The 12,473-nt window shown below is 35.2% G+C and overlaps 1 protein-coding gene across 3 annotated transcripts in view; it reads right to left on the bottom strand.

Moving 5' to 3' along the window:
- The window catches only part of GPATCH2 (G-patch domain containing 2), a 128,449-nt gene that overhangs the window by 97,949 nt on the left and 18,027 nt on the right, over positions 1-12,473 (bottom strand). For all 3 annotated transcript variants that reach the window (XM_075147095.1, XM_075147093.1, XM_075147094.1), the window contains 2 exons: positions 7,406-7,588; positions 6,208-6,287 (listed from right to left, as the gene is read on the bottom strand). In XM_075147095.1, coding sequence (XP_075003196.1) covers positions 6,208-6,287; positions 7,406-7,588 — 263 coding nt within the window. The remainder of the gene's footprint in view (positions 1-6,207; positions 6,288-7,405; positions 7,589-12,473) is intronic.

A 12,473-nucleotide genomic window follows, 5' to 3' on the forward strand; every position in this document is an offset into this window, starting at 1 on the left:
CAGCTTCAAATGAGACAGAAATGCTGTGGTATTATTTGTGTGTGTTTACTGGTTTGATGACACCAAGCTTATCACAGATTTTCATTAGACAATTACAAGTGACACAAAAATCACTGTCAGTTAAACATAGGTTGTAAGGCAGACTTTATTGAAGGATAGGTAGGATTCAAAATACTTTGTAACAATGACAACTATACTGACAAAAGTGATTTACTAAATCAAGTGCTCTGCCTTGAACGATCACAATATTTACCTTAAGTATGGGTACCACCATTGGTGCTACCAGTGATGGGAATAACTTGGAGAAATACTGACCTACTATGAGACATGGTACAGGTATAATTATGATTCTTTTGATGAGTAGGTATGCTAAGCTATTACTAAAGTCACTAAGAAGCTTTTACTCTTCCATCAGGAGCTTACCATGGCAAGTGGAACAAATTATATTAAGCTTGCATCAGTATAAGTGAAAGCTTTAGTAAAAATGCACTTGAAAATTAATTTGTGGAAAAAAGAACCTCTTACTATGCAAAATACATAGCAGGTGTAAGAACAATAAGCAGTTCTCAAAAAAATATTAGATGAAGTTAAGAACATCACAGATAGTCAAGATCATTCCCAATATTTACATCCCATTTTTGAAACCTACATTGTTTATAATAGGGTTTTTTATAATGGGGTTTTGAAATCTGACAGAAGCTCTTTTTTTTTCCTTTTGTTTTCTCATAAAATAAAGCTATTTCAACCTGACTAGGTTGAAAGTTCTGAAGTCTAGAAGACTGCCATTTGACTCATTCCTTGGGAAAATTGTAGCATTTTTGCCAACAGTGACCGAACACTGGAAGAATCAAAGGTGGGGCCTAAACTGCTGTCACAGCAGCACCTCCTTTTCTAGCAACCTGAATTTTTCTGTCTGAAAAACCACATCTGCAGGAAGCACGTGAGTGCAGGAAACCACCCAATCCTCCAGGAAGTTTTTCCTTCTACCCTATGTTGTAAAACTAAGGTACTGAGTTAACTAAAGTGAGGATTAAAAGTGCATGGCTTACTCACTACATTTTGCATAAGCAGATATAAATTTAAGACAATTACAAACAAGGAAAAAATTTTAAAAAATAAAAGGAAAAGCACAGCGAGAAATGCCTTAAATAGCTGAAAACATTTTTGCAGAAAATCTTAATAAAATCCCCATTACAAAAAGACAAAAGCCCCTACCCTCCTACCCACTTAAAAAAAAAAAAAATCATTCACAGCTTTAGCAGTGTAAGGTTTCAAAATGTCATCCTCAGACACAAAGGCCTAATATTCCTGATCTTGAATGAGTGAAAGTCTGGAATCCAACAAGAGTTTAGTTTTGTTATCAGACATCATCTGATACCACTCATTTTCACAGAGTTTGACGTAGAGACTGTCACTCCAAATGACAAAATAATTTACGGAAGAAAATAATTAAAACCCCACAGATAAGTTACTTCATGCACCTAACTGAAACTGAATTGTGTTCTATCTGACTGTGCCACACATCCAGTGTACAAGAATTCTCCACAACACCAAATCAACTTTAACTTGAGAAGCAGTATTTTTCCAAAAGCTGCAGAGCATCCATAGAGAGGCTTCTGACCAATACTGTAAGAACAATGCCCAACTTACTTTTTAAAGAAACATTCCTTAGATCTGTAACAACATTTCTTATCTAATACCATTTCACTCAATTTCCAAAATATTTTGACAAGAAAAAAATTCCTGAAAACATGTGGCTGTTTCTTCAGTTAGAAAGAACTTAGAAGCAGAAATGTTTGATTTGATTTTACATTTTGAAAGCAGTTAACAAAAAGCATGAGTGCTCAAGAAATCTTTTCTCCTCACATCAATAGAGTAGTAGTTATCTGACAACGACGTTTTGAGAAAAGCTCTTTTACCTTGGAACTTTTGAAAGAGAGTCACAGGATTTGACAGAAATACCCAGACACCTTCAGATAATGGGTCTCCGAAATGCAGCTTTCATTCTTTACGTATTTTTTGAATAATTACAACTATGCATAGTCAAGCTCAATAGTGCAGCTGTGCAAAAAAAAAATCAATCCTAGGAGTGCAAGACTTAAAATAGCTGTCTTTAATATCATGAAATCAAAACCCATGACATAAACGTGATGGATGGAAAAATTGGCGGAGTCAAGAGAAAGCATCATTTTTATTGGTCATGTTTTTGCACTTTAGCCCAGTGAAATCTGCCAGCCCTGACAGAGAATCCAGGCAGGAAGAGACGACACATAGAAGTCCTCAAACTAAACCCTATAATGTCTCTCCCTGTCTCAGGGAAGGAACTGTATCTAGAACCACACAAGGAACAGCTAAGACAACAGTAGTGATTTTTAAAACCTGCACTTATTTGTATGGAGGAGTTGTGAATAAAAGCGAAATTTTTCAGTCATTGAGTATTAAGTTGGGCAAAATATTTTGAAAGAAATGAAAAAGTAGTCATGTTCTACTTTCACTAACTGTAATTATTAACTCTTATTTTCTTTAACTAGGGCTTCTGTGATCTCCCCAGGAATCCATCTGAGAAAAGTATGGTGGTCTTAATCATTGAAGGTAACGAGTTCATCTAGTATTCTACACCATAGAAGTGAACCTTCACATTTCCAATGCATTTAAAATGTTAGATTTCTGATTTTATTGTGCTAAATACCAAAGTTTCATGTCTAATTTCTTGGAAAGGACAGAGATGTAGTACTAGATAAATGACAGGCAAGTCTATAAACACAGAGAAAAAAAGACTGGATGAAAAAAGCATTCCTTCTAAGAAATCAGCATTTCATTCATAAAACACTACTTCTAAGTTGTAGAACTTTTGTCTAACATAAAAGAATGCGGGGGTTGGGAATAGTTGATCAGGTCATATATAACTGCAGAAGTCAACCAAGCACAATAAGATTTCATGCAATATACGAAAGAGTACATTAAATACTGGTATGATATGAAAGTACAGGTATCATGTTTCTGATTAGAATTACTAAGTTCCTACTAGCAACCTGACACAGGTGGGATCAAAAGCATAGTGTATTAGAAAAGTCACGTGGTTTTCTATTTCTTTTCAAATAAAGTTCTGTTACAAATGATGCTGCCACTAAACAAAGCAATGAAGACATGAAATACCAGCATTATAATTGTATGCCAAAATATATGCCTGACAAACCATTTAATTACAGATTCCATAGAAAAACATGCCTATCAAGTAAATTGGACAATCCAAAGGATATAAGCCAGTTGTGATGAATATTTTTTTGCATATACTTGCTCAGCTTTTTCAGTTGTCATCTGCTGTATGGCAACTCATTCAACTTGCACATTGGATTAGGTGAGGATTTTCATAGTGTTTGCATGCTAGGTTTTTACTTCTCTCTTGCTTGTCCAGTGCTGTATGATCATTAGAAAAGCGTTTTGACTCAAAGGCAGTACACTTGATGACAGAAAGACCCATGAGTTTGTTCAAATTATGCAACTCATCAATGAAATGTGGGAAGATCATCTGGACAGAATCTGAGTGCCAGCTGTAGCTACTTCAAATTAAAGTTCACTAACTTGTCCATAAAGAGCAGCATTCTTCCTCTGATTCTCAGGTCCCACTGCTTCTAGAAACTGTGGTGTGAAAACGATTTAAGCTAGCAGTTTCCTTGGTATATAGTAAGTAATCATCACACTCTTAGCCTGATGTTTCATTTACAAGAAAACACCCAAACAGTTGGGCATTAAACACTTTTTGACACAGGATGACGATATATCAAGGTATTTTCATAGCTGTTAATTCTTCCTTCCCTAAATCAGTAATCTCTTCAAGGTTTCGCTAGCTGCTATAATTGTGAACCTTCAACTAAACCTTTCCAAAAAAGTTTATACACACATTGACTGTATGCAAAGGGCTAAGTATATGCTCATATTCCCTAGATAAAAACTACACATCCTTAGATTGAATACAGTATATAAAGTGCATCTTTTAGGTAATATATCTCAGTAGGAAACGCCATTTTTTACTTTGTCTCCCTTTAAAGTCGGTGTAAAAGCAGTGATACAGACATCAGACTTCTCACTGTTGAAAAAGAATTAAGTCACACCACAACTCTGTTTAATGAGTTGAGTCTGCAGTGTTCTTTCCTCAGAATATTAATCTTTCTAAAAGCATTCTTGCTCTTCTTCACTGTTACCGTCTAATAGCAGTAATTACTTCTTGTTCTGCGTTATCAGGTGTCACAGATATTAAATGACTTTTTTTTGTCATTGGATTGGAGTATCTAAAAAAGATTTTCTTTAAGAAGCTATCACTGACAAAGGGAAGCACATGAACTCTGGTTTATATAGCTACGTTTGCAAAGATGGATGCAGCAGATGTGCCCACAAACATAAATAGTCATTAAGAAGGTCAGAAAACTCTGCATCTGAAGAGCCAACTGCATATTGATTCCATATATGCACTCCTGCCTAAACATAGTGGCTTAGAAGGTACGTTCACATGTCAACCTTGTTTCACAACACAATGTAAATGATATATTTAATAACTGGAGGTAACTGAATTATCAGTCTTTAGTAGATCAGCTTGCATTTTTGTTATAAGGGGAACTACAATACCATCTTTATATATGAGATATCATGACTGGAAGACAAAATGGGCTCCTAAGGACAATCCAGAAAGCATAGCAGAAAATAAACATTAGGATTTTTTATTATATATACGCATTCACAGTATATCTTCATCAATTGAAATTTAATCACCTTTTTACAATTTAGAGGAAAAGGCAGTTTTTAGGGTAGTTAAGCCATGTATCATCAATACCATGAAGCTAACCTATCAGTTATAATAGCTCCTATAAAATACCAGAGTGAAATTGCAATAAGCCTAGAAAATGGGCTACAAATCCCAGATATGCTCAAGCAAGCACTGAACCAAAAATAAAAATAGGTAGATAGGAAACCAAGAACTAGATAGCATTCATCTAATTCACGACCACTAACAGCAGAGATCACAGGCCAAGGTTTTAAAGCATCCTATTCAGCTCCAAATGGCAATTATTGGACAGGGACTTCAATTATAAACCCTTCCCTCTTCAAAACAAGTTAAATTTCTAAAAGTTCCTTTCTATTCTGTCCACATATAATAGCTCTTACATTTCTCAGAAGCACCTTATTTTGTCTAGGCAAATTAAAATTTGAAAATATTTAATGTTCTCAATTAATAAAGAACATCTATGTTGCAGTATTTATCATGCTATGATATGTTTATTATACACTGATAAAGAGTCTCCCACATTCTCCTTCTCTTCCAAACACTATTCTGATAAGAAAGAAATAGACTGCACTACAATTAATACATTTTAACATTTTAATTTATAAAGTCAAGTCTTTCTTCTCCTCATGCCCTCCTCGAAAGAATTCTTAAAAATTCATTAGAATCTTATTTTAGAAAAAAGCTATGGCAAAATCCAATTATTAGATTGTACAAAAATGCAAGGACAGTTGGATTTTTTTTTTTTGCTTATAAACATTAATCCTAGAGCTGAAGGCATTTAAAAAACAAAAAAACCCAAACATCTCTCATTTGTAGTCACAGCCTTAGAACAGACTCACTCCACAGGAATGCATGATGTCTATAACAGGTGCATCGCTAACTTGCTTTACATTTTTTGTATATTCCCTTTCCCCAACCACACAGAAGTCAACCAAACAAAAGAGAATAAGGACAGATTTTTCAAAGCAGACTTTTGGGAGGAAAAAAAAAATTAAAAAAAAAATCAGAATTGTACAACAATCCATCCTAGAATGCTTTCAGCATCAGAAAAACTTCAAATAACTTTGGTTTGATTTTCATTGTATACGAAAACATGTTTCTCTCATCTTAAACAATATATTTACTGAAAATGTTAAATAATGCCCCCTCCAACCTTTTCCTTCACTCAGTTCGAAATAAGTACTGAGAAACCGTCTTAGACTGTTTCTGCCATTCAAGTACACACAAATATTCCATTACAATAGAATTGCAGTGGAAGAGTCTAACTATTAAAAAAAGCAAACAAAGTATCTGGCAGCAGTGGCATGGTAGCCTTACCATTCCATCACCTATCTACAACAGGAAACAAGCATGAGAGGAATATGCTTTTTAAAAAAAAAAAACTGTAAAAACAGTACACATTAGCTTACAATAATAAAAGCACCTACCAATGTATTCTGGTTTCCTGAAGCCCTTTTTATGTTTCTTGCTGGCATTCCATGAAGATGACTAAATCTACCCTGGAAACCTACAAAAAAGGAGTACAAATCGATTTAAGAATATTTCCTATACTATATAACCAATAAAATTCACCGTTACATACGAATCTATTAATCTGACTTCAGTTAAACAAAAACATCTTAATATTGTCAAACATTGTACTGGTGGAAACAAAGAGCACAGAATGGGAAAAGTGAGAGAAAGCCTAAGTTGTCATGAAAATGAACATTACTGTAGATATTCTTACTGCCATCCTGGTTCTATGCACAGTTGGCTGCATACGCAGAGCATACTGACCTACAGTAGGAAAGTGATTTTTGCATCACTTACAACTTCATTAGTACTAGAAAATGTTAAATCTGGTGAATATGCAGAAACCAAGTCCTCAGAAACAATACCAAGTATTAGAAAATAAGCCTTACAAAAGAATTCAATGCATTCAGAGTGCAGAGTAGTTTAAAAGTGATTTGACCACTGCTCACACAAAAGATCTGTATTTAAATGTGAAAAGAGATCCTTGTGGCAGAGGGAAGGTACAACAAAATCCTTTGGCAGCAAGCTGAGGTCTGACAACTTCAATTTTAAGAGTGCGTTCCTAGCTGTAAATGCAATCAAACTTACCATGGGATACACTGGATCCACAGTTGTCTAAAGTATTTTAAAGAAAAAAAAAAAAAAGAAAAGGCTATTTTCTAAGTTACAACCTCAATCCTTGCTCTAAAGGAATCCTTCCTTTTCTACAAACAATGTGGCCCGACCATAAAGCAACGCAAAGCAGATGGTCACACTACTCTTTCCAGCCTTTCAATTAATGAACTTCTATAGAATTCTAAACATTATCACAGAAGTTAGGCACAAAATGGAATATAAAGATTCACTTTAAATAACGCTTAATAATTCTCAATGCAAACATTGAGACAACAAATAAAAGAGTAGGCTATCAACATAAAGTAAGTTTTACACTTTCTGACTTTTCTAATCATTGACTTTTCAATTATTTCTCTCTAATAATATCTTAAAAATGAAATAATTCAAGGAAACAAACTGGTAACTTGTCAACATTTTACATAGTTTGTATAATCCACAGACATCCTTCTACAGTACCCAAGTGATTCTACAGTCTGCATTTGCTTGATTGCTACTTACCTCTCCTCCCTGAACGGGACATAAGAGGGAAAGTACCAGTTAAGATACTTTCAAAGACTGGATCAGGCAATTCTCTCTCCAGTTCTGTAGAGTCGTCTTGTTCCCACCATGGAATGACCCCCGTAATTCCACATGCTCCACCAGATTCATTTTCATGAAACCAATCACTCTGCTCATCATCACCTGTGTGAGGGCAGTATCCCCCCCAAGCCCCCAAAAATGAGGGAGGAGCAGAGAAGATAAAAATCAGATGTTACCATCAATAAACACTCTGACAGGACAATTACTTCTTTTGCTTTATAGCTGTATAACAATTACTCATATATAGCAGTTCTATTTGGAAAATGTTTTTCAATAGCATGACAAGCATTGCCATCAATGAAACCACATAAAATGTAATGTTTTAAAACCAATTTCAATAGTGAAAAACAATAATAAACTAGTTAATCCTTTGGCAATAACTGCAGGGAAATCCATTTAAGTTACTGCACTTTACATATTAACAAAAAACAAGCCTTAATCTCCTGCAGGGAATTAAAAGGTATAAAACTGTGAAACTAGTTCTTTGGAGCTGATAATGGTATATAATTAGCTTAATTTCATGATTTGTATGGCTAGTAAAAGGGGAAAACAATCACGAACAGATGTGACTAAATGAAGTTAATCTGATTAAGTTCATTTAGAAATAAGTTTTGAAAAAGTTGATTTTAAATGAAAACTGACAGAATGATGTGATTGAGAATTATACTGCATTATACCACAAAGCTGGTCATTTTTACTGACAATATTTATAGATGTAGTATTTAAATATCTGGATTTAAAGTCAAAAGGAAGACAAAACTGAAAATCTGATCTTAAACTTAGCTCAAACACACTGGCAACTAAAAATAAATTGCTATGTTTGTTTTAAAAGATGTTCTTTTATACAAACCAGGTAGTTACAGAAGATCAGAAAATATCTTCATAAGGCATGGCAAGTTTCCTTTCTTTCACCCAAAAATCAGATTTCAAGGGATGTGCTGTATATTTTAATTCTATTTCAAAGTATCCAAACCATGCCTCACTATTTCTGCATATAAATTATTTGTTTGGCATTTCAATTTTTTATTAGGCAGGACTAAGCAAGACACAAACGTAAGATTTATTAGACACAATTTTCAAGAAGAGGAAGCCTTTGTGTAACATTTCATTGCCACTCAACCTCGCAATGGGAAAATACAAATAATGAAAACCCAAGCCAAAATTTGAGGAAAAATAAAATTCACCACACTTTCTCCAAATAAATTGTTACAATGAAAAGAATATTTCAAGACCAAGCACAAGTGAAAATGGCTGTAAGCATTCATCAGGACAAGTAATTCAAGAAAATATAGAATAATTAAGGCCCCTCACTGGTCACTTGCACGTGAAATGTGATCCTTACATCTTTAATGATCACTATCATCAGCAAAATTAGCAGAGGCTAGAGAACAGGAACTTTTAGATGGAGTAAGGGGAAAACAGAAGTGGAAAGAGATACATAGGTCCAAATAAGATTTAAGTTTCTTTGCATTCCTGACATATTTCAGATTACTCTCCATATTTATTCTAATTCTCATTTATAGCTATGACATTTCACAAAGGTGATCACCATTAATTCTATCCTCATTTCATTACAGCCAGGTATGGTTTCTTTGGCAGATGTCTAAGAGTACTGAACAGGGACAGTGGTGGTGGTGGAGGGAGAATCACACCTTTTCATTAGATTGATCTGTGGTTCAGAATTAAGTTTGAACTCCTTTGTTTAGATTTTCCAAACTCTTATGCAGATAAACTTTGCCTGAATATTTTGTCATGAGAGCTCTAGATACCTTGACTAATAAGAAATACTATCAGGAACTCAAAAGAAGTCTTGTTACATATAATTAGCTATGAAATTAAGTAGAGAATTCTGAAATTCGGTTTCACAATTGGCTCAAGGACAGAAGTCCGTAGGAGGTATGCAATGCAATCTTGGAAGCAAGACCTCGAGTTTAAGACTGGGTTGATGGACTGCAGGATAAGGCAAATAATGACTATGGAAGAAAACTGGTATCTTTGCTATACGCCCAACAATGGTTCTTTGGGAAAAAATACAAATTGACTTTTCCTTTTTGTGCAATACGAATATTAGTTTGTTAAGCAACTATCCATTAAGACATCTTACCTGTTATGCTATTACACACTTCCCTACACACTTCTGTTGCTTACCGCCAAAGGCAGAATAAAGGACTTAAGATCTGAACCTCGTAGGCTTTTCTCACGTGACAGCAGAATCCAGGTATACCTGTTTTTTAGCTTCCTTGTTTGTGCACTCTAAACAACTCGAAATCCTTTGACTATTTTCAATCATATTATCACCTTGAGGTGAACATAAACCTATTACTACTATTCTTATGCAGGTGAGAGCACCCACAGGCATTTTGTGCATTGCTCTACCCTGAAGGGATGCCATTTTCTAAAGGAATTAGGGAAGATCACTGCATGTAACCAATTCCCGACCTCATACGTACAGGCAATATAACACAGAGGCCTCTCTGCTCAAGAATTTGGTAACCAAATACTTGGATTTTTTCCTACTTAATTTGCAGCTCTCAAAAGGCAACACAGTATCCATAGCAAACATGAACTTATGAGAATTAAAAATTCAAAGCAGCATTTTTTACTTCAAAAGATTCACTATACTGTCCTTTCCTCTTAGGGCTGCTGAACTTCTATTCAGCACAAGACCACAGCAAATTATCGTATTCTTCCAAGCTACAGGAAAGGTAAAACCACCTCCAGATCTCCAAAAACTGATCTCTGAGCCCATGCATTGTCCTAGCCACATATTTAAAATACAACAAACTTGTTTGTAGATAATGCTAAAGCTTCAAGGAATTACTTCAAAGCAATTTACATTCTATTATAACTGTACTGATCAGTTTAAAAAAAAAAAATTCAATTTAAGGCTCAGAAATGTCAATTTCAATTCTTAAATTTCAAGGCACTTCAGTTCCTGGCTTTATTTATTTATTTTTAAACTTTCCCCTCCCCCCAATTACTGTTTCCCTAATTTTCACTTCTGTATTATTGAGTCTACATATTTATCTAATTACCACTCCTTCATGTTAAATTACCTGCCTTCCCCTTTAAGAAGTTTAGAAAATGATTTATGTGGGCTTTTTATGGTTTCTCTATGGACAGAGACCCCATTTGCATCACCACCAGTTTCACATTCAGCATAGCTTCACCTAAATCTTATTTTAGCTAAAGCAGTGCAGGATTATAACAAACAGACTTTCCCCTGCACACAAATAAAGTTTTCCCCCCATTCCTAGTTTTATTTCAAAATGGTCAGACTACCCTCCATAGCATTCACATATGGTGTGCTTGCCTGTAACACCCACAACCTACTTTGAGAGGCTACTGTGAAAAGAGTTCGGCATCAGTGTCCTATAAACACCACTTGATAGTGTGCTGCTCCATTATCCATCAGTTGCACACAGAGAGCAACAGCACATGGACTGTGAAATACCCTAGGATGCTAGTCTCATTTCCATGACCAGTATACCTCTTTCTAGGTAAAAAAACCCCTACTGCTAACAGCTGTAATAATCATTTGGAAACATCAGAAGATTAACTGTAACACATACAAGGAGTTTCAGGAAAGCAGAAGCTTAAGTTACCCATCCACAGAGGCACATTGCATCTTGCTCTTTGTGCTCTACAAGAGCCACCTTGGCAAAAGGGATAGCAGGACACCATTCAATTTAAGCAGCTAATTCTTCCGATTCAAGCTTGAAAATTCACATGAAGGCCTCCACCCACCCCTCCCGACCAATGTGGTATCATGCCCTGCTCTTGAGTAGGACGACTGTTCAGGTGTGCCATTAAACTGTACCAAGGATATCATGTGATCTCAGCTTTATTTTCACCTCTACCACTGTGATCCACATGCAATATTTAGGATTTCGGCTACTGAGGTCATATACAAGAACTTAACGTTATTTCTTCTTCACCTGCGAAGACTATAAACTAATTAGGCACAACAGTTCAAAACTGGGTTGATTACACTTAGCATCGCACATTCCATTTCTTTTTATATATGGAGAACGACACCCTGACACCTGCAGCTACTGAGATGCTATACAAGGTCCAAATGAGTTTCTTGCTAGAGAAGACAAAAGGATGGAATTCTCATATACTGAATCAGTAGTGGGTCATCTTCATAAAGGACACAGTAATGAATATATGTTTAATCATAAAATAATGAACAGCTATCTTTAAAAGCTTAGCCACATCCACAGTGGGTCTCTGACATTCCCTGACCTTCTCCAATTTTAACTGTTTAACACTTCATTAATATAATCTTCCTTCTTACTTGCTTAGATGTTAAAGGACATTTCAAGTGCTGCATGTCATGATTTAAGAAATCTTAAGTAAAACTTTGAATTTCCCCAAGTGTACTAGTAGGTGTAGATGGACTAGGAATGCAGAATATAATGTTTTATTTGCCATACCCTCACTATAAAACTCATTAGAGAATATACTTGCAATTTGACTTTTTTTTTTCCCCCAAAACAGCAATAATATCAACTAGTGTTTGAATAATGTTACACTTTTGTTAACATTTTGTGGAAAGCTTAACTTATAAAGTGCCTTTGTAAAGCATACCTGTGAAGTGCCTTGAAACTGCAGGTGGTCCTACTAGCTAGGCTTATAATAGAATTGTAGTACATGCTGCAATGTAAGATTAGACCTTTTGTTTTGAAACTCTTCTTGCAAAAGTTTTCTATACCAGGCATAACACTGCTTAGCATTAAAGTTTTTAATAATTGCAAAACAGGCGTTTATGAAAACGCTATTAGGAACAAAGGAGAGTAGGAAGGAAAGTCACAAGGATTTCTGATACATAAGCTCCAGCCACTGTTCAGTTCTTTCACTTTGTTGGCAGGCTCTCCCACCTCCATACTCAAGGGCTCAAGGGCTTGATATTTGCATAGGATTTTGGTTTTTTTGCTAACTATATTAAATCTTACCCCAAGGTTGACCAATTTACAAACCTCTG

This window comes from Calonectris borealis, chromosome 3 (genome assembly GCF_964195595.1).
Source record: "Calonectris borealis chromosome 3, bCalBor7.hap1.2, whole genome shotgun sequence".
NCBI classification, from domain to species: Eukaryota; Metazoa; Chordata; class Aves; order Procellariiformes; family Procellariidae; genus Calonectris; species Calonectris borealis.